The 25,742-nt window shown below is 41.4% G+C and overlaps 1 protein-coding gene across 12 annotated transcripts in view; it reads right to left on the bottom strand.

Annotated features, from left to right (window-relative positions):
• The window catches only part of LOC147155766 (uncharacterized), a 56,401-nt gene that overhangs the window by 16,306 nt on the left and 14,353 nt on the right, over window positions 1-25,742 (bottom strand). For 6 of the 12 annotated variants that reach the window (XM_086065531.1, XM_086065532.1, XM_086065536.1 and 3 more), the window contains exons 3-7: window positions 23,652-23,702; window positions 14,018-14,134; window positions 13,321-13,407; window positions 12,261-12,425; window positions 8,639-9,991 (exon numbers count right to left, since the gene is read on the bottom strand). In XM_086065531.1, coding sequence (XP_085921657.1) covers window positions 8,639-9,991; window positions 12,261-12,425; window positions 13,321-13,407; window positions 14,018-14,134; window positions 23,652-23,702 — 1,773 coding nt within the window. Of the gene's footprint in view, window positions 1-1,733; window positions 3,380-8,638; window positions 9,992-12,260; window positions 12,426-13,320; window positions 13,408-14,017; window positions 14,135-14,270; window positions 14,428-23,651; window positions 23,703-25,742 lie in introns of those variants that run through there. The other 6 variants (XM_086065539.1, XM_086065535.1, XM_086065533.1 and 3 more) reach the window with 6 other exon arrangements.

The following is a 25,742-nucleotide window of genomic DNA, read 5'->3' as shown; positions in this document are numbered from 1 at the left end:
TTAAGAAAATAAATAAAAAAGAAAACTTTTCTATACTCATGAAATGTTTTAGTTTAAATTCATAACAAAATACTAACTTACAGTATGATGCTTTAATCATTCTTTTTTTTTTTCTCCTGATACGTCTTTTCCCATTCTCTGGATTTGACCATTACTTGAACCAATCATGCCTTCCTATTTAATCAAGCACAGTTCCCTCCGCCAACACTTGTTTTCCATTCGTCACTTTTATCTGAAGCTGTCGCTTCAAGCATTTGTCTCATCACTGGACAAGCCGCAATGTCTCAACAACATTCTGTATCTTCACATACACACCTGTGCTGAACTATTGTTGCATTTCCATTAAAGAGGAAGACAACCCGAACATTTTCCTTCAATAGTATGCTGTATGTGCTCCTGCACACACACACAGCATTCTGTTTAATATTGCATTTGTGGAATATGAATTTAGCTGCAAAATGCCCCCATTTGTATCCATCTCATGGGCCGACCCGTTTTACCACTTGCTGTCGACTGGAAATGACATCCCAGTCGTTCAGGTAACGACCAATCACTGCTCGGCTTCAAGAAAGCAGGCGAGTCGTGATTGGTTGTTACCTGAACGACTGGGATGTCATTTCCAGTTGACAGCAAGTGACAAAATGGCCGGCCCCTGAGATGGATTTAAAAAAACGGGTGGATTTTACTCTTTAACTCATTCCACAAACACAATATTTATTAGAATAGCTTGTTTGGAGTAGTGAGGCTGAAATAACACATTAAAAAAATATATGGTTTTTTTGGGGGGGGGGGGGGGGTGTTGACTTGACCTTTAAAGGAAGAAAAACCCACAATGGTCACCAAGTAACTGACAACAATAAAAATACATACCTGAAAATTAAGTCATGAAAATCAGGCATTGCTGGTACATTTTGGTGCATTAAGATGATGTCTTTTGACCATTGGGGCCCGTTTATATTGTTGCAGAATAGAGCAATGACATGAGCTTCAGCAGATGGAGGGAAAAAAAGCATGAAGCTCACCGACCCGGATTTATTCACTCGGCCCGAATCTCAAAAGCATTTTGGCCAACAGAGATAAGAGCATGCAGAAAAGAGAATGCTATAAAGAACAACAGTACTTATTTTGAAATGTTGTCAAGGATCCAATGAGAGATAAATAAATTAATAAAAAAGTCAACAAAGCATGTCAGTGTCAGAGAGAAAATCAACGGAGGCAAATCTACGAAGAACGCCGTTCGAGCAACACAGCGCTTACTGCAACGTCTCTGTATGTTATAATACCTACATTTCTACTGTCAAACCTTGTGTAGCATCGAAAAGCAATCAGACAGGTATATTCCTGCACTCAAAGGAAGTTATATTGCCGACAATTTCTTCAATTCACACAAGTTATCAACTTCTAAAATGACTCATTGACTTGTTGCACAACTGCGCCGTTAATGTTTTCAATTTGTCTTTCGCTCTCTCTCAAACTACTGGACACCCCCCCCCCTCAAATACAATAAGGTCTCCAAGTGCGCAAGAATATAAATTGTTACCCTATACAACTGCAATCAAGACCAAAGTAAACAACCCAGAATCAACAAGTTCAATACAGCAAAAGACTAGTAAGAGTTAAACCTTACATTCATATTCCTACCACATAAAAGCTTGTTACTATTAGTTTTACATTTAAAATAGTTTAAAATACACATGCGCGCACGAGAAATAATAAACTGGGCCTGCACCTACCATCCAATTTGATGATGGGGTTAGTCGAGTTCAGGCCAAACTTGTTAGAGGAACTTACGGCAAGATGATCAACAGGTTCCACAGCTGGTTTGTTGCCCACTTCAAAGCCCACTTTTGAATCTGAAATAATCTTAGTATAGTCCAAGTCTTTATCTGTAGCCAGTTTACCAAAACTGTCTGAGCCAACTGAGAAGTCAGAAGTGAAGTCAATGCCACTGAAAGCTTCGGGGCTGGGGGGCACTGGAAGAACTATGTTTTGTTGCTCTTTTTCCAACGTAAACCCTTCCAAGGGTTCTTCAAGGGAGATGGGAAGGGCGGTATTGCTGTCTCTCTGTGGTAGGAATGGGGAGAGACATAGGCGAGGTTCAGGTGGGGTTTGCCTCAAGTCGGCGTGAGTGGTCCCGGCTGCAGAGAGTGTCGGCGGAGTATCAGGATGCTGATCGTCCGCAACTGTCAATGAGCGCTGCATATAATGCTGGGACCGACGTGACCCATTTACTGGCGACACGAGTTCATCCAATCCTGCCAGTTCGCCACCGGGGTATTTATCAGAAAGCTCCAGGCTGGTGGGCACGGACAGGTGGGAACAGTCAGACATTGCCCGTCGCATCGCCTTCCTCTGCTGCTCTGCTCTCCCCATGAAACAAGGCTTTAATTCCTCCTCGCCCTCTTCAAGGTCTTCCTCCTCGCTACTTTCCTCTGAGGAGCCCACGGATAGTAGGGTCTCTCTGGCTCCAACTATATCCTCATCGGTTCTCTTTAAGTAGTCGTCACTGATAACACCTATGGTACAATAGTTAGGAGGCACCTGGGGCATGGCGACCTTTGGACTGGACTCGCCAAAACTGGAGTCGTTCCATGACTCCGATGGAGAGTATCCACCTCGAGTAGATGCCTCAATTGAGGGGACTCCCATTGACTGTGAAGGCATGGTTGTGGTGGGCGTCAGCGTCTCCGTGTGACTTGCTGGGGTTTGAGGAACTGGTGGCAAAGACACCCGACTGCTAACTCCGCATTGCAGGGCAGGTGTACAGGGTAGACTACCAGGGGAAGCTGGGGATAGGAACGAGGAAAAGGACCGTGGGCTCTCTGGGCTCTCTCCTGCACTGCCTAGCGAAGCGTTACCCAACGAGGTGCTTCCAGGCATGGCTCCAACCCCGCCTGGTGCCTTCAATTCAACTTCCGTATTGGCCTCTTCTGCCTGCTCAAAGAAGCGCAGCTTTTCTTCGCCACTGAGGCCAGTAGGTGCTGGGGGTCCGCAACCTACTCCCAAGCCTCTTGGTGGGTCCATGTCCATGCCCGAGTGACGTTGCCAATCCCAACTCTGAGTCTGTCCTGTTGGTGACAGCGTCGCCCCCTTACAGAGCTCACTATACTCTGCGAAGGGAGAGCCGGTCTTCTGATCCGAGAGAGACGACATGCTGTCTCCCTTTTCTCGAATTCCTCTAGTTTCTCTCCTTAGCAGTTCCTACTGGGTCTCAAGAGCTTAAATGTTGATCGTCTTCCCTTTCCAAAGTTTTTTCTTATCCTTCCTTCCTCTCCGTACCAAGGTATACGGTGCAATGTGGGAAGTACTGTATCTCAAATACAAACTGATGCTGTCCTGAATGTGCACTTCTCTCTTTTGCTTGCTCTCTCTCTTCCCCCTCGCTGCTTCACACACCGCTTTCCGTGCTCGTCATGTGACCCAGTTGTGAACGCGCCAACTGGTTGCTTGTAGTTCCCAAATCCCGCCCCTCATGGTGGAGTGAGTAAGCCCCCTCCCTTTTTAATTTTCACTTTCCCTTCACGTCTTCCTCGCCCTGACACACACACACACAGCTGTGCCCTTGAATTTTCCTTCAGGAGCAAGAACAGGAAAAAAACCTTTTGAAGCGCTAGCTTAATTTAAGATCACCTTATCTTCCAAGCTATCATTTGTCCAGCCAATTTCAACAAACACAAAATATCGCATCCTCATCCAAGTTACAAGATGAGTAAGGGCTGGCGAATATTATGTGCTAACAGAAGTGTCCACGTAGGGATGCGAGTCTGTGCAAGACGTAGGACACGTCTGAAGTCTGTCTACTCATTACAAGAGGGTAGGACAAGAACAGCGACAGATCAGAGGGGGATGGAGAGGAAGCCTCTGGTAAAGAGGCCTTGTTATCTGTCACAGTGAATCTGGTCACATTGTGGTTACCCCCCCAATAGCACTACAACCATGTGTACGCATATTCAATTAGCTAAACCAATAGAGGCTACTGGAAAAACAAGATATATTGCATGTGTCTGAACAATGATATTTAATACCAAGTAAACAGCCGTCATTAATTAAAAAAAGGTATAGACTCGGATCTTGAATCCAAAATGTAGTAAACAAATAAAGGAAAAACATTACATCAATAGGACACACAACTAGTGCACCTCATAATACCAAGACTAAACTAAACTAAGTATATCAATCCATCAGTTCAGAGAAAAATGAATGACAGATGGGCAGCGGAGGCCAGACAGGTCCTGAGGTGCAGGCAACTGGGCAGCTGGTGTACTGTCACTCCATCTGTGTGTCAAGTATTCCAGCCGATATATCCGCTCTCTGTTTGCAAAACGGACTTTTAAGTTTCACGGGGGCAAGACCAATACAGAGGCAACCGAAACGATGGGTTCACTTAGTCTGACTGGTTGGCTGGGTCAAAGATATACAAAGCCATTCTTATGTAATCCCACCGTGCGACCAAAATGTTGTGCCTAGTAGCTCGCGCAAGCCACCAGGTCGGCAAATAAACGAGGCAAAAGAGTGTCTGCCATCAATATTGTGTGTATTTGCATTGACAAGACTCCAGTACTATAGAGAAGCAAAGATCACAGGTGTGGAACAAAACACTGTTATCACCGCAGGGCTGTCACAGAACCGGATGATGTAGACAGACAGTCTTAAAGTGATGTCTATTTATAGCTCCAGCTCATCTTCTTCCCAGCCTAGTCACAACACCCCCCTTCTTCGCTAAACATCTATTGTTCCCGCAATGGACCCTCTTCCCATTAGTTGCCAAAGCAACTGCCTCCCCTGTTGCTATGGTGACCGACTCCCCATCTGTGTGCCTGTTCCAGCCATGTTTGGTGGTGATGGTTGTTTGTGTTGTCTGGAAATTCCAGAAGACTGACTGAATGATTGAAATGATGATGTAAATGATTTTTTTTTTAACTCATTTACTGCCATTGACGGCTATAAACGTCAAAAATCCATTTGAACTATTTTTATTAGTTTAAATTTGTTTCCACTTTTGTTAACAAGAGCATGAAAACCTAAGAAATAAATCTTTATTGTACATTAAGAACAGATATAAAAATTTATGATTAATCGTGAGTTAACGAGTGAAGTTATGCGATTAATTACAATTAAAAATTGTAATCACCTGACAAGATGATTATTAAAAATTAGGGGCATCAGGCGATTACATTTTTTAAACATAATTAATCGCATGACATCAATAGCTAATTCACGATTAACCACAAATTTTATATCTGTTCCAAATGTGCAATAATTTTTTTCTAGGTTTTCATACTCTTGTAAACAAAAGTAGAAAAAAAAAAGTTAAACTAATAGAAAAATTAAAATGATTTTTTTAACGTTTATAACCGTCAATGGCAGTGAATGAGAACATTTTTTATTCTACTGTCTAGTGTCAATCTTCCCAAATCACATACAGTAGCAGCCGGAAAACAGGAAGTTACCAATTTCTCGCCTCATAAACGTTGCGTCACTGCAGCGGTTTGTGTAATGAGCATCAATCCATGGGTGTCAAACCACAGAAATAAAAGTTCTTTCGTATTTTGACACACAAGCCACAAGTTTGGGCTCAGCGTAAAAATTCATTCACTGGCACTTGCTATGGATCCCACTTCCTAATGGAAATATAACGGCTTACTCGCAAACGCCACAAATCCAAAGCGAATATGATGACTGCCGCAGTACAATCTTTTTTAATGACATTTGTTTTAAACAATTGGCAAGGTTCAGCAATGTTTCGATATGAAAATCATAAAGGCAATGGTAAAATGGTGCTTGTAGATAAACATTTTTGGACCATCTTGTATGGAATGAAAGTGTATGTCTTGCACGTGATTCCGCAACACTTGATCTAGAGAACAGTTCATGTTGCAAAATCCCAAAGACACGACGAAAAATGATTTCACGACGAGTGAAGTTTGGTTTTCCAGTCAGTCAGGAAATCATGTTAAAGGGATGCAACTACAAAATGACAAATCTGTTTGTGGGGTGCAATTTTAGCAACTGAGGCATAAAAAGCAAATCTGTTCACAAACCAAACAAATGATCGGCATCCTTTCCCTTCTTCGAGACGTTGACAGTAGCTCACAACGATTTTGACTTGCATCTTTAGCGCTCGGCTTCCATTAATCTCTTTATCTTCCGCCTTGTCGACTGGCGGATTTTCTGCTTCAGATAGCGTCTGTTTTAATGTTCTCTCTTTGGTGGTCGCAATCGGACTGAAGTGACTTTATCACATTTATCTTTTCTTACTGACAATAGCTGGATGTATTAGTATCGGGTATTCTGTGAATTATACAGTGCATACAAGTCAAGAAAAGAAATATTGTGATGCTAACATTTTCGATTTTATTGGCCCCAGTTTAATGGAAATCTACAAAATGAGTATCTTTGAAATCCCCCCAAACCTTGTCAGCACGGCGGCCCAAGTAATTTTGAGTGTACAAAACCTGCCCTTGCAAGTTTTTATCTCCATCCTCTACCAAGCCGTATAATGGTGTTCGGCACTGCTGTTCCTGTGTTGAACTGAAGCCCTATTTTGTCCTTATTATCGTCTCCATTGGGAGGAAATGACAAGGAAATTGCCTTGCATCTTCATAAATCATGGCGGTACACAAAGGCACTTTTGGTCCAAATTAAGCAAGATGCGCACAATGCCGCTGTCAAGTTACAGTACATACATAAAGTAGATAGTAGACCGCATACGCACAGCATCCAAATTGGATGCGCTATATAGTGTAGAGTGTAATCGTACTATGTACAATAAAAGTTGTATATTTTGACAAGGTACACAAATAATGGGTATTAGCATGATAAATAAACGAGTTACATTAGAGTACATCCACTTTCTTACATCATGTACATTGATTTTCACAGGACTGATTAGCATGTGTTGAATTTGTCTGACACTGCGAGGCGTCAGCGTGGGTGACGTAGGTACGACCCTCGGAGCCGAGGACACTCAAAACGTATAATTTGCTGAATTGACCCGAGTTCCTTGTTAAACCTGGGGAAAAGTATTTTTGGTCTCCTAAGTCAGGAAAACCTCACTTCCCGAGGATTTAAATAAGGCGCTGAGCTGTGTCGGCAGCACAGAATTTTTGCTCACTGGTAGCGCTCTACGCTCCCAAACCGGAGACGCAGTCGCGACACAAGTTCAATCTCTGAGTTGTGCACCCTTGATTTAGAACATTATGTAATTATTTATTTATTTGTCAGTTATGGGTTTTTTTCCTGCTACTTGGTGGCATCAGTGTTTCATGTTGGACGTTGGTGAAAGGAATGGTACATTTTCTTTTCAAATTCCGAGCAATTTGTATTTGGAACATGAAGCAACTGGTGTACTTCAGCCCATTTTGTTACTAGTCACCTGTCCCCACAAATATATATATATAATTTTTTTTAAATCACATTTATTATTGCTAAATTGCGTTGTAGTGACTCCTTTGCACAACATAAAATAAAGCATGAACAATGTTTTTACATCAATTGCATAAAAATTTGTTATGCGCCTCTGGACCATATGTGAGCAAAATCCATTTAACTCATTCACTCCCAGCCATTTTCACTGAAGCAACCCCCTTCACTCCCGGCTGTTTTACTGGATTTTGACTGATTTTGCAAGGCCCACAGAATATTGTGTTCTATTGTTATAAAAAAACAACACCTACCAAAGAAACGATTAGAGTCTCTTATTTCATTAGGATTTAAAAATAAATATTTTTATCTGTTTCTGTATTGCAGCAATTATCATTAGAATATAGGTAAGTTTCATCATGATTAAAAAATATGGATACATTAGCTTTTTTTCAACATGGCCCTGGTTGATCTCTTACACTTTGCTGCCTCCTACTGGCCGTTTTTTGTAATAACTAGCATTTTTTCAACCGTTCTTTGCAGTTGAGAGGCTGCATCAAAGCCTTCTGCATGCTCTAGCATAAAAAAAACCATATAAATACATTTTCAAAAGAAAATAAATGAGACTCACCTATGGCAGCCAAGTGTCCGAGTCAGCAGTCACAGCGCATGCAAAATAAAAGAGGAAAAATAATTACATATTTGACGTTTCTTTAAGAAAAAAAAAATATGAATCTGTAAATAATTCAAAACAATTAACAACAGTGCAATCATGATTCATTTCTAGAAGAGGTGCAAAGAGACAGGCTGCTAGAAAAGACAAGAAAGTTAATCGACACAGAGGAAGGAAATAGTCACATCCAAGCCCTTGATGCAATGAAACCATTACACACAAATTATTGTATTAATGACACGTCAGTGGACAAAAAGGTTTTGGTTTTGGAAATGACAGCAGAGGAGATCCACTGAGGAGAAAAATGTGCCCGACTGGTTAGTAGCATCAGACCTGTCATGAAACATGGTTAATGTTGTGCGGTGCATTATAATAAGGATGTAAAACACCCTCAGGTTAAAGTAGTGCAATCCATGTTGAAGGTCATTAGTCACACAGAAACACTCTGAACTGGACAAGCCCCCCCCCCCCCCCCTCCCCAAAAAACTCAATCATCAGAGTTTATAGTTATCTTCATGCAAATGTGTCTAACGAAATGGCAACACCAGAGTGGCTTCATGCTAACAACTATTGTAATGAACAGCTATATCATCCACAACCAACCTTCGATGATGGGGGAACCCACACTTGGTTGTTCCGGGGTATCAGCAAAACTGGGAAAGAAGGGCTTTGCTGCAGGGTTAAGGCCCGAGGCTGGCGTTCCAAGCGAGACCACTGACAGGGAGGACGAGGGGCTAACAACACTTGGAGATTCCTGCAGAGTTAATTTCTTTGCCTCCGAGGCGGTGGGACTCTTCGCGGAGGAAGACGAGGACGAACGAGACTTCCTGGATTGCTTCTCGTTTTTGTGCTCTTTGGTGTCCTGCGCCGTGGTTTTGGGGGAACGGAGCGGGGCCGGCGAAGGGGTGTCAAATACCAGGCCGACGGGCGCCGAATGACCCGAAGTGCTCACGTCGCCGAAGTCGAACGGATCGATGATGCTGCTGCTGCTGCTCGCGTGGGAGTTGTTCAGGAGCCATGAAGCATCCGACGGCGAAAGGGGCGGGGCTGAGGCAAACACCTCGCCGTTTGGGGAAAGGCCCGAGCTCGGCTGGGATGAGGGGCTAAAAGCCGAAGTATCCACATCGGGTACGCTTTGGATAGCGGCTTCTTGGAAGGAAGTGGTGTTGTCGAACATCCCGCTGTCGACGTTCTCGGTGTCAATCAGCACTTGGAACGATTCGCCGGGACTGGAAGCCGCGGGGAAGGAGTCGACCGGGCCGGCGGCAGCGGAGGGCATGGTGAACGGGGCTGCTGTCGCTTTCAGCTCGCTTTTCAAGACGAGTGGACTGACGGGAACTGCTGCAGGAGCGAACGCATCATGAGACAGCGGCGAAGGCACCGGGCTTTCTTCGGCGAAGATCTCCTCTTTCCAGGCGGTCTGGCTGGTATTTAAGTCCGCAAAGGAGACGTCCATGCTTGTTAGATCCTTCATAGCTTCTTGGGTGATTTGACCTGAAGTGGCAAAAGCCTCCGGAGTCACTTCCCACTCTTCAGGAATCTTCTTCCTGCTTTTGCCCTTCTTACCTCGCCCTCCGCTCTTCCAAATTTGCTCCTCCCACCCGCCCTCGCCGCTCTCCCGTTTGGGCTCAGGCCCGTGGTGGAGCAACTCGGCCGAGGGAACGCTTTCTCCCTGCGCTTCGAGGTGACCTTTGCTTTCCAAGTGTTCATAAGAGCCCTCGTCTTTCTGTCTCCTTTTCTTCTTTTTCTTCTGTTTCCTGTCCGATTCCTCCGCGTCCCTCTCGTCGCCTCCGGCATAAGCGGGGCTTTCTCTGCTGGGCAAGGTCTTTGGCGGGTCATCGCGAATCATGGCCAGATTGTTAGCGTGGCGACTGATCACAGAGGTGACACTGGGGCTGAAAGGGAGGTCTGTCGAGAGGCAGGCAATCGGGTCTGGCCAGCAGTCACCTAAGGCACCTTGTCGTGGGCGAAGAGGGAAGAGTTTAAGGTCGGGGTTGTTAGGTTAGGGGTGAAAATAACTTTGTTAGACTGAACTAGAGATAGACCGATATGGGTTTTTTCAGGGCTGATACTGATTATTAGTAGTCGAGGACGCTGATAGCCGATATTTTCACTAAAAGGGTTTGGATTTGTAAAACATTGAAGTTTAAACATTTTTTTTATTCAGGAATCTTCCAGTAGCATGTCTTCAAAAGTTAAATGAAAACTTCAGTAAATAACTCCCTATTCTTTGCTCCAGTATATTAAGTTTTTTAAAATTAAAAAATATCTGAAAAGTATTACAATTTTACTTGCCTAGTTTTCATTTCAAACAAAGACAGAAGGTGCAGAGAGTTCCCAGGGTCAGAGGCATCTATGAAAAAATAATTAGTTCCCTAATTTTTGTTTCCCCTGAACACGTTTTTTTAAATGGATCTACTATCGGCCGTATGATTCTTCAAAATGGCCGATAATCGTCAAAAATGCTGAACATCGGCGCCGATAATTGTCAAAATGCTGAACATCGGCGCCGATAATTGTCAAAATGCTGAACATCGGCGCCGATAATTGTCAAAATGCTGAACATCGGCGCCGATAATTGTCAAAATGCTGAACATCGGCGCCGATAATTGTCAAAATGCTGAACATCGGCGCCGATAATCGTCAAAATGCCGAACATCGGCGCCGATAATTGTCAAAATGCTGAACATCGGCGCCGATCGGTCTATCCCTAGACTGAACGTTGTATAAATCTTTGCAACACGTGCTACATTTCATTACAGTATGTTCAATTATAATTTATTTTACTTTAAACTTTGAGCTAGTTTTAGTTACTCTTATCTCCAGTGCACAGACACAAATACACATTCATTTAATACCAATAAATGGGCCACCTGTCCAGCCTCATACTTTACAAAAGACTCTCTTGGGGGGCTTTAAGTTTAAGAACAAGCCTACACAATTCTGCTGTCTGTGCACTGTAATTGGGACAGGCGGAAAAGTGTTCTGCGGGATTCAAATCCTGTTTTACACAACCTGCTTCGTTTGAAGAAATTCCACCCTTTTTTTGATAAAAGGATGTATGATGACATGTCTTAATCTCAAGGTTTTTTTTTTTTTTTTTTATCTAATGTAACTTCATTAACACTACAATTCTGTCATCATGACCCTAAAACTTTAAATCTATGTAAAAATGTGAGCAAAGCATGTGCTGGGTTCGAGGATGCGATTAACTTGAAGATTCTTCAAGTGGAGTCTGGCATTAATTCCTGTAAAAGGTGACCTTCAAATAAAAGTTGAAATATGGACAATTTAGCATGCAAGAGTGCAGCCGGACAGCGGCGATGATGTAGGATGAATACAAATGCATAGCCAAGCACGCAAACACACGGGGGCAGTACTCGGGGCCCCTGAAAAGCTGGACACTGTATACATGACGGCATCAGATAGGAATCGACCTCAAGCCCGATGATTAAATGCGATCCGAGCGGGTGTGCGTGCGAGAGGAAGAAGCTCTCGAAAAAGAAGACAGACAGCTGATCTGCGTAATGCCTCCAGTGGAGCAAACAGCGGCAGTCATGTTTGTTATGATACATTTGACAAAAAAAAAAAATATCATCAGAATGCGGGACAACATTTGAACTAAATAGCAAAATCAAGAAATTACATTTTTACATTTTTACCATTTATTAAGTCAAGTTCAGTTTATTATTCCAAATGTATGTAAGTCTTCTAAATCACTTAATGTGTTCAATTCACATATACAAGAATAGTGTTTTAGTGCTGCAACTATTTTTTCAGTAATCGATTAATCGGTCTTGTTATTTCCCCCCGATTAATCGATGAACCAGATGGGGGGGGAAAAACGTTTACATTTCTGTTACTTTTTTCCAAAAAGTGCACATTATTTCAAATTGACAGATGATTCAGTTGCTGGTTTGGTCTGTAACCTGGAAAGTTGGCAAAAATGGTTTTATTTTGGTTCAAAACAATGAAAATCGGTTCGCTTTCAAGGACGATAGAAATCGGACAACATTTACTCATGGTGAACTGAAATTCCGAGCATTTGGACAATATTCCATTAAAAAAAGATATCCAAGCGATCTGAACCGTTTTGACAGCTCTAGTAATAAAATAACTAAACCCAAATATAATCAGCGCATCACCTCGAGGACGACGTTAATCTTGCTCGCCAGGCAAAAATACGAAAAAGCCGACGACATGCGAGTAAATCTGCACGCGTTACCTGCTGACAGATCTGGGGGGCTGCGAGGAGCTTGCGGTTCAGGCAGCATGGGGCTGTGGGGCACTTTGGGGGCCTCGCACCCTGCTGGGGGTGCGGGCTGCAGGGGATCGGCGATACTAGGAGGCCCCTCTACGTTCAACCCGGGGGCTGCGGCCTGGGAGAAACCTGAGGAAGAGGAACGACACTTTATCAATCGTACACAAGAATACCGATGCAAGTCGGTGATACGGAAGGGAATTGTGCCAGCGAGTCATATGAAGTACTTTCGCGTGTGCGTGTGTTGAAGCCCGGATATTTCACATTACTTACTGCAATCGCACAATTTTACTTTCCCCCAATTCATCTTCAATGGGGCAGACATTGAACTTTTTCGAAGTCCCACTTGCCCCGCCCACTTCCCGACATACGACTTGTCATCATTAACACCCGTCTGATACCGCTCAGTGGGGCAGTTGGTAAAGTAACCAGGAGGTTGCAGGTTCGATTCCCACCTCCGACCGTGCATGGCAAATAATAACTTTTCAAAATAAATAACCATTAGCCATGATTTCAAACAAGTCAAGTTAGCTCAGTGGTTCACCACGGGGTACCTGGGTTCAAACCCCGCTTAGACCACATTTTGACTATTTACCACATTAGCACATTCCGCATTCCCACGCAATTTCTGTAGAAATTGCACATCGTCTAGTCTGATTAGCATGTGTGGAATTATCCGAAGACAAATTTAATGAGATTGAATTATCATGAAATAAAAGCCAGTGTTTCCCACAGATTTGAAATCTACTTGGGTGGGTGGACTCCGGCGGTGGGGGGTGGGTTCGAGTTTCTCCTCTAGCCTCACCATCCACAAGTGAGTGACGGCAAACTAACGTTACAAGCGGTATATCCTGCCGCGGCACGTTTTTATTTTGAAATCCATTTTCTTGAAAACTTCCCGGGTGGTGGCCAATTTACTGGGGGTGGCCCGCCCAAGTATTAACATGGTGTGGGAAACACTGAAAGTCTATCGGATCTTGGAATCTAAAACCGCGACAAATTCGGACACGCACTCGTAGGATACCTGAAAATAATCCCGTCAGGCTTGAATGTATCATTTGGACGGGGTTGGAAGGGGAGCTCAGGGGGTCTGAGAAACCTCCCAGAGAGGCTGACAGGAAAGGGGAACCCATCAGGAGGGAGTCATACGAACAAAAAGGGAGGACACCAAGGGAAAGGATGAAAGAGAGAGGAAAAGCCAAATGAATGACATAAAAAGCATTCTTATAAATTGGTGTTATATTTAAAGACTAAAAGAAAGATGAGAAGCGACAATGAATATTTTTATTGGTTTGATGTACAACTGCAAATTTTTCAGTTTTTTTTTGCCCTTTTCCTTAAAAAAGCGGCAACAAAAGTTTTGTTGTTGTTTTGATTCTAATTTGAATACCACAACTGAGAAAATAAAAGGATACGACTTTTGACCCATTACTAGTAGTGCTTGTAAACGAGACTCTTAGAGGTCAACAGGGATGTTCGGGAAAGGCATAAAAATAGATCTCAAATGTATCTTTTGATACCATTGCTTCATGATACAAATATACTCAATTCAACTAAACAGAGACTGGGTGGGTGGGGGGGGGGGGTCTTGGAGCAGGTCAAAATAAACGATTTCCCGCCTTCCTAGTGATGGCATGACAAATCTGAAACGTTGTGAAGAATGAGAGCACGTTTTCCAATCAAAATCTACAGCACGAGATGCTCGAATCTTTCTTTCATACCAGATAAGAAGTCTGCTGCCAAGAAGTGCTGCGGATCAACTTTGTGCGGCTGCGGCGCATCTCCCCGATGCTCCGGGAGCGACATTGACGTCTGCCCCCCTGTGGTCACTTTACAACCTGCGGTAACACACAAAACATCCAAATAAGCGCTGTTTGCTCGGATCCAAATGGACATTGGGCGTTACGGCATTCGCAAAAAAACCCAAAACAAAATCAAAATCAACCGTCACGTATAGTTGACCCAAAGTCTCACCTGGCGAACGATCTCCCAACTGATGGTCCATTTAACTGACAGTTGAGGGATATTTCTTATATGCGGGTGACTGGCTTTGTCTCAGTCCCAACTGCAGCCTCAGCTGACTGAGCTACTAACACTTTGAACCCCCCGGTCGCACGCACGCACACACAAAAACAAGAGTGCGTTTGCAGTCAGGGCGTCTGGGTTGGGTGTGACGTCCCGGGTCGTGGCCGCTAGTACCTCCCCTTGCCTCCCTGACTAGTCAATGCCCTTCAACCCGAGCCAGTCTCCATCCTTGGGTCCCCGCCCGTCCAGTACAAATGTATCTTTGACGTCTGCAGCCGTCAATGGCAGCGAATGAGTTAACGGATGCAAGATGATCAATTTGATTGTGGGGGGGGGGCACGGAGAGAATGACGAGGCGGACGACGTTAGCCATCTTATTGGGGATTTTAAGAATGAGAATCGGCAGGAAGGACGTGCATGAAGAGAGGAGGGCAGAAAAGGAGAAGGAGGGAGGCGCCAATGGCAATCCTAACCCAGCAGCATCCACAGGATGACAGTGAGGCGAACGGACAGGATGCCAACCAAAGTCACAAACACGTTCACATGCAGACATGCAGAGCGGCCACGGAAAGGCGCTTATTGTTCGGATCAACAAAAGCCCACAAAAGATTATTGGACAGGGTCGATGATTGATTCGGAAACACTGGGGCTAAAGAGAGTATCCTGTAGATTTCAAAATTAACATTTGCTCAAGTCAGAGAGTAGAGCTGTAAAAATCAATCGATTAATCGGCAAGTAATCGATCACCAAAATAATCGACAACTGTTTTGATAATCGAGTAATCGCTTGGAGCTATTTTTTTTTTTTAAATGGCAATAATCCTCTAATTTCAGCATATCAACAATAATTGTTGACTGATTTATGTAGTCCTTCATGAAAGAAAACCTGTTTTTACTTTTAACTTAAAAAAAAAAAAATATATATATATATATATATATATATATATATATATATATATATATATATATATATATATATACATACACAAGTAAGAATTACGAAATAACCACCAATCACCGGTTAATAAAGAGTAATGTTATTTTTAAAGGCAAAATTAAAGTGAATCCGATTAATCGACAGAATAATGGATGGATTAATCGTTTCTAAAAAAATATTTGATAGTGACAGCACTACAGTAAACAATGCGTCTATGAAATTGTTGAAGTGGAAAGATGACAGGAAGCAGGCGGATGTTGAGCTGTCCAACTTGTTGACATCACTTTGTAAGGACAGTCAGGCACCAGGACAAAAAGGTCTAATTTGTATTTATTTTAGAGCTGTCAAAATTAATCAATTAATCGACCATTAATGAATTATCAAATTAATAAACTATTTGGATAATCGAGTAATCGTTTAGCGCTCTAAAACCGTATTGAATCATCTCATGCAGAGCTGTCAAAATGAATCGATTAATCGTCACGTAATCGATTATCAAATTAATCCACAACTATATTAATAATCGAGTAATCGTTTGGAGCCATTTTTTTATATTTTAAACTGTCCAATTCATCTGATTTCAGCATATCAACAGTAATTGTTCACTGACATTTACAAAGATCGGGTTTTACTTTGGAAAACAATGACCGAACTGGAACATCAATCCCTCTTCTTTCATTTTTTTTATCACTATATGAATATGAAGTATAAAATAAACACCAATCAGAAAAAAATGCTTTTGCAACACACCTTAATGCAAAATTAAAATGAATCCGATTGGTTGATTAATCGATTGAATAAAAGATAGATTAATCGATTGTAAAAATATTCGATAGTGACAACACTATATCCGTGCCCCTTATACAGTGTCTTAGGACATCATCAGGAGAAAAAAAAAAAACTTAGCGCATGAAATAAAATAACGTTGCTACGGCTGTAATACAACTCAGTGATTGAATACAAACAAAAAAATGTGTACATTTGTATTGTAAAATTGCCCCCATCGGCATGTCAAACCCATACCAAACCTCGGAAGGATTCAACCTATTTCCATGCCGGATTCAGGATGGCGCCCAGCCCAGCGGTTAGCTTTACCAGAACGATCTAATTAGGGATAAGCCGGCAGGATAGTTGAATGTCCTCCACCTGACCTCGGTCTCACTGTGCACCTTGTGTCAGGGCTGCCACAGCACCACAGGGACATTGTGATGCTTCATGAAAGGGACAGACTGCAGTTCTTTTCAGACGGCAGCAATCCACTTCTCCCGTTTACTTAACAACATCCTCCCGCAGTCCAAATCATTTTCGAATCAACGGTTATTTACCGTTGCTGTGTCCAAAATCTTGCATTTGGAACACTCTTGATGCTTGAAACGGCTACATTTCAGATCTCAGCTGAAACGAACGGTCGAGTGTGAGCGCACCCGCAAGCAAAGCCGTCGCCTGCTAGTTTTAGAAATCAAAGCTTGACCTCATTATATTAAATCGGTCCAAATTTAGCTCAACCTTTTTGGAATTGTTCCCGCTGAGGCGCATCGGGTTTGACGAATAATGACGCAACTAGAATGGCACTTTTCTATTGATCACATCCCTACACTAGTAGCAGCGCACTAGTAGACGAAATAAGTTGTTCTTGTAACTGCAGCTTTTAGCTTTCGCGTGTGTGTATTATGTCATTTAATGAGACAATGAACCCCGCATATTCCAAATGCCGGGGGTCACACACGTTTGACACAAAAGGGCAAAGAACCTCGTTGCTGCCAGTCAGTTAACTGTGAAATGTGACTTGTCAAATCACCAATTACATGATGAGGTGTTGACCACGCTGTTATTTTGTGAGCTAATTGAGCCAACAGAGCAGTAGGGCGAGTTTTAGGCAGGATGAAAGTTAAGGATGCAAACGGATTAAAAATTGCTAGTTGTCATTTTGAATTCAGAATTCCCTCCCTTGAATGTACGGTCATGCAATCCTCTGACAATACTGTTTACAAAAAACTGGCATGTAAACATGCCCCGAGCAGCACGCGTGCTGGGATAAGATCTCGTCATAGCCAATGCGTTTCCTAAAAAGCAAAAATAATGCGAATGTGTGTGCCTCCAGCCCTGAAATAAAAATAATAATAATAATAAAAAAAACCCAGTACACGGCTTTGAACTAAAACTTGCTTTTTCCTCGAGAAGCAAGCCGCGCTGGATATGACAGCATCCCTTCGGCATGTGTGCGGTTCGCCCGCACGTCTTTCTGGAAGAGGCTTTGCTGTATATTCAAAGAATTGTCATTCTCCCTTCAATAATCCACAAGGGAAATAACAGTCGATCCTCTAGCTTCCCCCACATATAAGGATTGTCAAGTCGGTACACGGGCAAATCCACAGATGAAGCAAACGGTGGCAAAGAAAGCTCGCAATTATTGTTGGCTGGCCATGCTAATGTTTTCCATCCTTGTCACACAATTAAGAAAATAGGAACTATCCAGTCAGGTGACATCATTTTTTTATGGGGGATGTCATGGATGATGCCAGTAAATATTGGAATAATTAAGTTTATACGCATATATATACACATCGTGAAAATTCTGCATGGTGACCATCAGGCCCAGGAAATGTACCTTTTCTTAGACTCTTTTGTGTTAGAAATAGAATGTAATTTCAACATCTTGTCAGAGTTAGACTTATTTGCAATTAACAATTATTTTAGTAATCGATGAGTCTGTGGATTATTTTTCCGATTAATCGAATAGGATAAAAAATAATTTCCATCCTTTTTTCAAAAACTAGACATTTCAAATTGACGGTGCACAAACCAATGAATTACGATGCAGTTGATGGTTTGGTATGGAACGTGAGGAAAGTAGGCAAAAATGTTGATCGTTGTTTTCCAAAGTAAAAGCAATTATTTTGTTTTGGTTCAAAACGGAGATAATCAGTTCGCTTACATGAAGGACTACAGGAAATCAGAAAACATTTACTGCTAAGGAGCTGAAATGTTAAGCAATTGGACAATTTTGAATAAAAAAAATAAATAAACACATTTAAACAATTAATCAATTATAAAATATGAATACAGATTCATTTGATGCCCCTCTAATATTTTGTTTAATAATGTGGTTTAATATTTTGATTGTACAATTACAGTATATGTGACACTAGGGAATGTTCAAATGTTATTCAGTATTGCAATGCTAATGTTTAACTCATTCACTGCCAGCCCAGTAAAAATCGATCTTTTGACGACAATAGTCGTCAATGGCACCGAATGAGTTAAATGATTAAAACGATTAAAACAGTTCGACCCCTCTGAGAAACAATACTGTAAAATTTCCCGTCAGAGAAAGGATTGTTCATGTTTGGAAGTTGCTCACTAATCATTAAAAAGGTACATGTCATTTATTCGGAATACGTTTTGACTCTGGTCCAACCATTGCCGATGATGCAAAGTAACGTAACTCTAATGTTTGCGGTTTTGTAGCAGAGATGTCATCTTTTGAGTATGCCTATAAAAAAAAAGTTGAACGAATGCCAAGATCTCAAAATAGAATCTTTTACGATGCATCATCAATGCTGAAAACAAAAACATCCTCAAAAAGCCCGTTAAAGCTCGGCATTGAGCTATCGCCGCCGAGCTATTCAATTCTGCATATATTTTTTTGCCACAAAGAAAGGGATTCCGTTTCACTTCAAACCCACACATTCACACGTGTGAAACGCTCAGACAGATGAAAAGTACCCCGTCAAAAGAGACAACTTAATAGAAGGCGGCTTTCGGTCTACACCCCCCCCCCCGCACCCCCCTCGAGCTTAGGGTTTAAATATCCATATTAAAAAGGGAGACTCATCCAGCATTTCTACCAAATTATTTCAAGTCGACGACGCGTCGAGCCAAAATGTTACATAGCGATTCAATCCAATCTGTCCGTCAGCCTGTCGTGTGTTTTTTTTTTTTACATCGTGAAATGACAAGAGGGCGAGGTGTTTCCGTTTGTTGAATGGGCTTCAAGGATGGAAACCAAAAAAAGCAGTTCAAGGCATTAGAGAAAATGTTCAAGTGTAGGATTGTTCGAAGAAAGAGTACAAAGACAAGGTGAAAGTGTGTTAGGTTTGAGTTTATTAGCACAATACACGTGGTCACACAAAGGTGAGAATGAAAAGAGGCATATGCGATAAGAGGATGGTTTTTAATCACTGTGGTACATACATGACTTGAAAAAAATTATTAATGATTCATTTAATGATTGCAATATCGATAAATATTAATACTCAGTTAGTAAAGGTCATGTCGTTTATAATGTTTGGAAAATGTACCAGGCTGTTTCCAGTGCCAAACGTTACAATACATTTTCTGAATATTAGGGCTGGGTTAAAAAAAAATAAAAAAATAAAAAATCGAATCATCGATATCGAATCGATTTTCCTTTTTGAGACTGATCGATTTATAAAACCATGAATTCATTATTTGAATATCTCCCTTTCCACAAATTCATTCAAGGCAAAAATTTTTGTATCTTAGTCTTTTCTTGAAATTTATTGTTCCCATGAATTTAAAAGTATTTTCTTACATTAATGAAAGACCTGACTTGTTGCACTTAAAGACCGTTGAGAATCTTCATTTACAATTATTGAATTATTAAACAAGTTACTGCTTCTGCTAAATGTAATTTGGAATTTGTTTGTGGAGTTTTTAAATCATGCCGTTGATCTTTAAGAAGAATTGATGTTGCGTAATTAATATCGATGGAATGGAAACGGATCGGATCGAAAAATCGAAATCGAACGGAACCCTTGTGAATCGAAATATCATTGATTGAACAAATTAGAATCGATACCCAGCCCTACTGAAAATATTGCGATGAGTTGATACAGTGACTAAAAAAAACGAAAAAGATCTAGCACAACTGAGGAAACCACCACAGACGAATGCAACAAATTATGCTTAAAAAAAAAAACTAACTTCTACCAACATTCTTCACATGACTGATTGTCAAATGACAGTATATTAAAGGAGAATTTATTTGGTTCAGAAATGACGAAGTACGTCAGTGCAAAGGAAGGAACAAGTCCAGAACGTCAGACAACCGACAGTTTACAGAAACGCAATCAACACAAGAGGCATGAGTGGCAGGTTAAGAAAATAAACACGTTGACAGAAGTATAAATAATCAGTCAGCGGGGAGCTTTCCAGCCACATACTCGTGTGTGTGCGCGCGTGTGTGTGTGCGCAAAGTAACCTCGCTACTGGGTGTTGACAGACGAGTCTCACAGCATTCGTGAATCAGTTTGAAAGGTTTCAGACAGGCCTTTGAGCGGTGTGCATGTGTGTGCGTGTGTGTGTGTGCGCATGTGTGTGTTCAGACTTTGCCCACTATTGGGGACAAATTTCACACGGGTTGATTGCGTCTGACTTGTTCAAATGGAGACCAATATCGAGTGGGGTTAAAGTTGCTTTGTAGGTCCTTCGTTGAGATGACGTAAGTCGATGTTAAAAATCACGGCCGGTGCGCGTCAATGTGTCCGAATCGAGTTGATTTGTAGCTAACCCTCCTGATTTGAGGTGACGAGAGTGAAACGGACAAGAGAACATTTCACTGGAGATAGAGGAAATAAACTGGCCAAGGACTCGACAGAACCCGCCCCCCCAAAAAAAACTAATTGAGCTTCAAATCAGACTGACTTGAGTCCAAAACGTCCCGAGAAACACAATTTGCCAACTTGTTATTTGGAGGAACAGCGTGTGCTGAAGTCTGGGCAGATTTACTACGATCCCAAATAGTGGGTACGACAAACCTGACAATAGCCATGAGAGAGTTAAAAGTGATTTTTTTTCACCCAAATGAAATATTCTGAAAATAAATAAATGACGTACCCCGTATTTAAGATGCACGACGATGTATTAGGGCCACATATCAATCTATATATTTTTTAGAGGGCGGGGGCAATATTCATAGAAAAAAACTTGCGAGTCTAAAAAAAATGGCAAATTTGCCACTTTATAAAGTGGCAAATTTGCGAGTTTTTTTTCTTGGAATATTGCCCCCGCCCTCTAAAAATATATATTTATACCTGCCCTTAATCCGCCATCGTAAAGAGGGCTTTATTCACCATGAAACATTTTTTCCCAAGTTTTAAGTGATGGAATTAGAAGTGTTAGTGGAAGAGACAAACAAGACTGCATGACTCCTTCTTGTTATTGGCAGTTTCAAAACTGCATTACTCAATTGATGACGAAAATCGAAAAAAAATTCCATGAGTGACTGCGCTTGTTTTGCACCTGCCTTTAACAACTTTCAAGTTTGTGTCCATTTTTGCGCATACAAACCGTCACAATAGTAAATCAGGCCCGACTATATATTTGCATGTGCATGTGTTGTGCACTCTTGTGAACCTCAAACCTTTCCACATTGCTGAATAAAGGAAGACATTGATAGGAAAGGATAGTGTTTGTGTAGCTGTTGCAGAGGGAAATAGGCGCTTCGAAGCAGAAACAGTTGATGGGCAGTCAGTGTGGCGATGAAGGCGGGTTCTAGTCCTCTGAAGCGTTAGGGATTGCAGAGAGAGAGGAAAAAGGGATTTGGGAAGCAAAGTAAAGAATTCGTAATGGCAGCAGTTGAAAGAATAATTGAAATGTTAAAAAAAAAAAGAGAAATAACATGGAAGCAGGGTGAATACAAACAAAAAAAAATGATGTGAAAGTAGGGTAAGAAGGGAATAAAGGGGAAAAGGAAAGAAAGCAATTAGTCGGGCTTCACAAATTCAACAGTCAACAAATGCAAAGAATAAAAAAAAAATAATCCAAGACATATACAAATATATTCCTGGACGTTTGATTACATTGCAAAATGTGAAATATTTTGGCTAATCGTCATTCATACAGCAGTAACAAACATAGATACATGCACATTGCACAGCTGTGCTCGCTCTGCTAGGATTCATCTTATGCATTTAAAAAAAAAAAAAAAAAAAAGTAAATCCAAACTCAAATACAATACGTGGAATCGGCTTAATGACTTACAATTACGACTATGACATGCACATACAGGGCTCGGTAACCATGGCGACACAAGCTGCCCATTCCCTCATGCCATGCAAAGCAGCGAGAGACGACAGGCAGGCTTAGCATGCACAACGCTGTCACCAACATTTAGCCCTGCTAAGGCACCCAGCAGCCTTATGCACCAAAACGCACAATGTGAAGAAGGCAGCAAGGAGGTCCTAACCCCCCCCCCCCCCCCCCCCCCCAAAAACTAGATTTTTAAATAATTATTTTGCTTAGGTTATCTATTGTATCTCCATCTCCGAACAAGGCTCATGGTCTAAAGTGTAAGCTGTAATGTGAAAATGTGGTGTCTCTTATGAATTCGAATTTGTTGAATCATGCGTAAACTGGACCCAAAGTGAGCTGCCAGGCGCAAAAGGAGGTTTGTCACGAGTGTTCTGATTAGTCATGTGTTTGCCAAAACAAGAATTTGAACCATTCAGACATTCCTTTCGCAATCGCCTGCTGGAACATTTCAGGGGTTGTGATTTGGTATAAATTACTCTATTACCAATTTTTTTTTCTTTTTTTACAATTTAACATTTGACCAAAATGTCTCAAGAATTTACAACTATAATACAATGTGCTAACAAGATCACAATCAGTGTTCATTCCAACAAATATGACAACATAAATAGTTAAATTGGGCAAAAGGACAAAAAAGGTCAAATATACATAAAATGGCATCAGAGGTGGCAAATCCAGGTCCAGAAAGTAAAAACCCTGCCACAGTTTGGCTTTAGCCCTTGGTGCTAGCTAGCTAGTTTCCTAGCAGGTAAATGAGCACCATGAGAGCTAGCTAGCACCTGAGAATAAAGCCAAACTGTGGTAGTTTATTATTAATTTTTTTTACTTCATCATACATTTTACACTTATGGCAGATTTCTCAAACGCTATTAAGCTAGCAAGATGAAGGCGGCTAACACTGTACTGTACTAGTGCTCTTATTTTGAAACCTCGGGTGCACTACTTGGCGGACAGGCACAAACTTTACAACAGCAACAGTAATCATGGGGCTTTCCCATCATGTTTTGTTGCCCTTAAAAGAAACATTTGTTTCTAGTTGTGTATTCAATTATTGCTACTTTTTGGTCATACGGTAAATGATTGTGACTTGGTGACACCCTTCGTAGCAAAGGTAGAAAGTCTGTAATGGCCTGTACAAGAAAACAATCTTATATTTCAATCTGTTTGTTTTCAGATACATTTTAGTTTCCTTGCCTCTGTTCACACACCAAACACAATAACAGAATGTAAATTTGACATAAGGAAAATTATGTAAAATAATAATCGCCATTTGCGGACGAGAGAGTGACTGCAGCAGTTTAACTTTGGTGGCAGAGGGAATAGCGAGATCGCTCTTACCAGGCTTTTGCACGCCCTGAGCTTGCTGTTCTCCATTTTCCAATGCTGCACCTGTGTGTGCACAAATACACATACAGTACACGGAAGCACAGAAAAAAAGTGGCTGGATGATTTTTAAAAAATACAAATAATTCCACCATAGTACAGATTTCAAAAATAGAAATATGACTGACCCCGAAAGCACAAGTCTCATTAAACCGCACCTCATTACAGTCACTGGGCACAATTACAGTACGCGCGCTATTAATACCACATGGAGCGGTCAAAGGCAGACAGGAACATCACATTGGCTGGTACCCGTGCAGGATGCAGGAATGTGAGACGCTGCCAGGTCACTGCACTTCTGCACATCTTTCACGTACGCGCAACTCTGAAGCAGCTAAACATGCCCGCAAGACAAAATACCACATTAAGTAGGGCATAAATGTAAACAAGGACAGGTGTCGCAAGATTCTGCGACGAATGTCAACACTGGTGACTCAGTGGAGCAGATTACGAGGCGATGAGATTAAGAAAAATATATTAACTGGCACATATGGGAAGGTGACTTTTTGTCATGTGTAAACAAATAGTTGGGTCTCTGGAGTGCTGGTTAAATAATCAAGTGTGTAATTACATACCCAAGTCAAGCTTATGTTAGCATCTTAAAAACAAATAGTGAGCCAGCAGATTGAGTTGGGTTTGTATGGCTGGGGTTAAAAAAAGAAAAAGGAAAAGAAAAGAAAAAACATCTATTATTATCTATTTTCCCATAAATTCATTCTTAGTTCATTCATGTCTTTAAAAATTTTTTTTTAAATCAATTACTGGAAAAAAAAATATATAGCACAAGGCAATGCTCTTGAATCATTTCGTTTGATTCCATAATAGCTTCTTGACTGCTTAATCTTATTTATTTTGTGTTGATTATTATTACTATTATTTCTTAATTTTTAGTCTATTTTCTTTTCTTTTTTGATCAGCGGCAGATACCACAAGTTTCACAAGTGCTTCTTTCTGTCCCCTTTTTAATTTTTTTCTAAATAATGAAATCATTTTTGGGGAATTGAATTGAAAATAAAAGTTTACCTAAAGTGAAAACAGAAGTTTAGTTTGTATCTTGTAGTTTTCTTAAAATTTACTGTTCATAGGAATTGACATTGCGACAGACCTGACTTATTGCACGTTAAAACAATTCAGAATCGCTTTGATATTTACAATTATTTTAATAGAATAAAAATTTAATAGTATATAAAAAAAATATATGCAGTGTTCCCTCGTTTATCGCTGGAGTTATGTTCCAAAGAATACCCGCAAGAGGGGAAATCTGTGAAGCAGTCAGTTTGATTTTTTAATATTTATTATATATTTAAACACTTGCGATGTTCAAACCTTCAATTAATAATGAAAAAAAAAGTGCAATACTTGGCTACTGTATTGGAAAATTGGGGGGAAAAAAAGTTGCGAAACAGCGACCCCGCTAAAGTTGACAAAAATTGGCACTGCGTGAAATCCTTAACTAAATCAAAAACCGTGACTCGGACCGGACCATTGTGAATCGAATTGACAACAATACACCATGACGATACTATATACGAGTGTTAAAAGTGTATCCTATTTCACACAGTGGTGAGCATTTTGAGAAAATGGGCCATGCTCCCGAAAGCACACACGTTCAACATATCTGTGACACACGTTGTGAAGTAAATTAAACCCATGCACGAACACACAGAAACACACCAGGCTATTAGTCGCCATGTATAAATAAACGCATGCGGCATTCATACATGCAAGACGCTACGAGTGCTTATGAATAAAGACGAATGTTTGTAGCAGCGTGTCCCAAAACAGAAAGTGCTCTTTCAACATTCAAGTTGCCTGCAGACAAGAGGACAACAACAGGCAGACTCCCACCCTGCGGTTTGGCACTGCGCGTCAGCATGTCTGCATTTGTCCAAATGTACAAAGCGTGCCAGAGCCGATCACTGGCAACACCACCCACAGCCTGTCCCGTAGCGCGCTGTCACCGACCAGTGCCCACACATCGTCTGACTGTCTGACCCCGGCGTCTGAGGAGCCACAACATCCCTGAGAGCCGAGTCATCGCCGGTT

This window comes from Leptonotus elevatus, chromosome 21 (genome assembly GCF_054856555.1).
Source record: "Leptonotus elevatus isolate MCC_2025b chromosome 21, RoL_Lele_1.0, whole genome shotgun sequence".
NCBI lineage: Eukaryota > Metazoa > Chordata > Actinopteri > Syngnathiformes > Syngnathidae > Leptonotus > Leptonotus elevatus.
The sequence above is the reverse complement of the archived record's forward strand: the minus strand, read 5'-3'. Positions and strand labels throughout refer to the sequence as shown.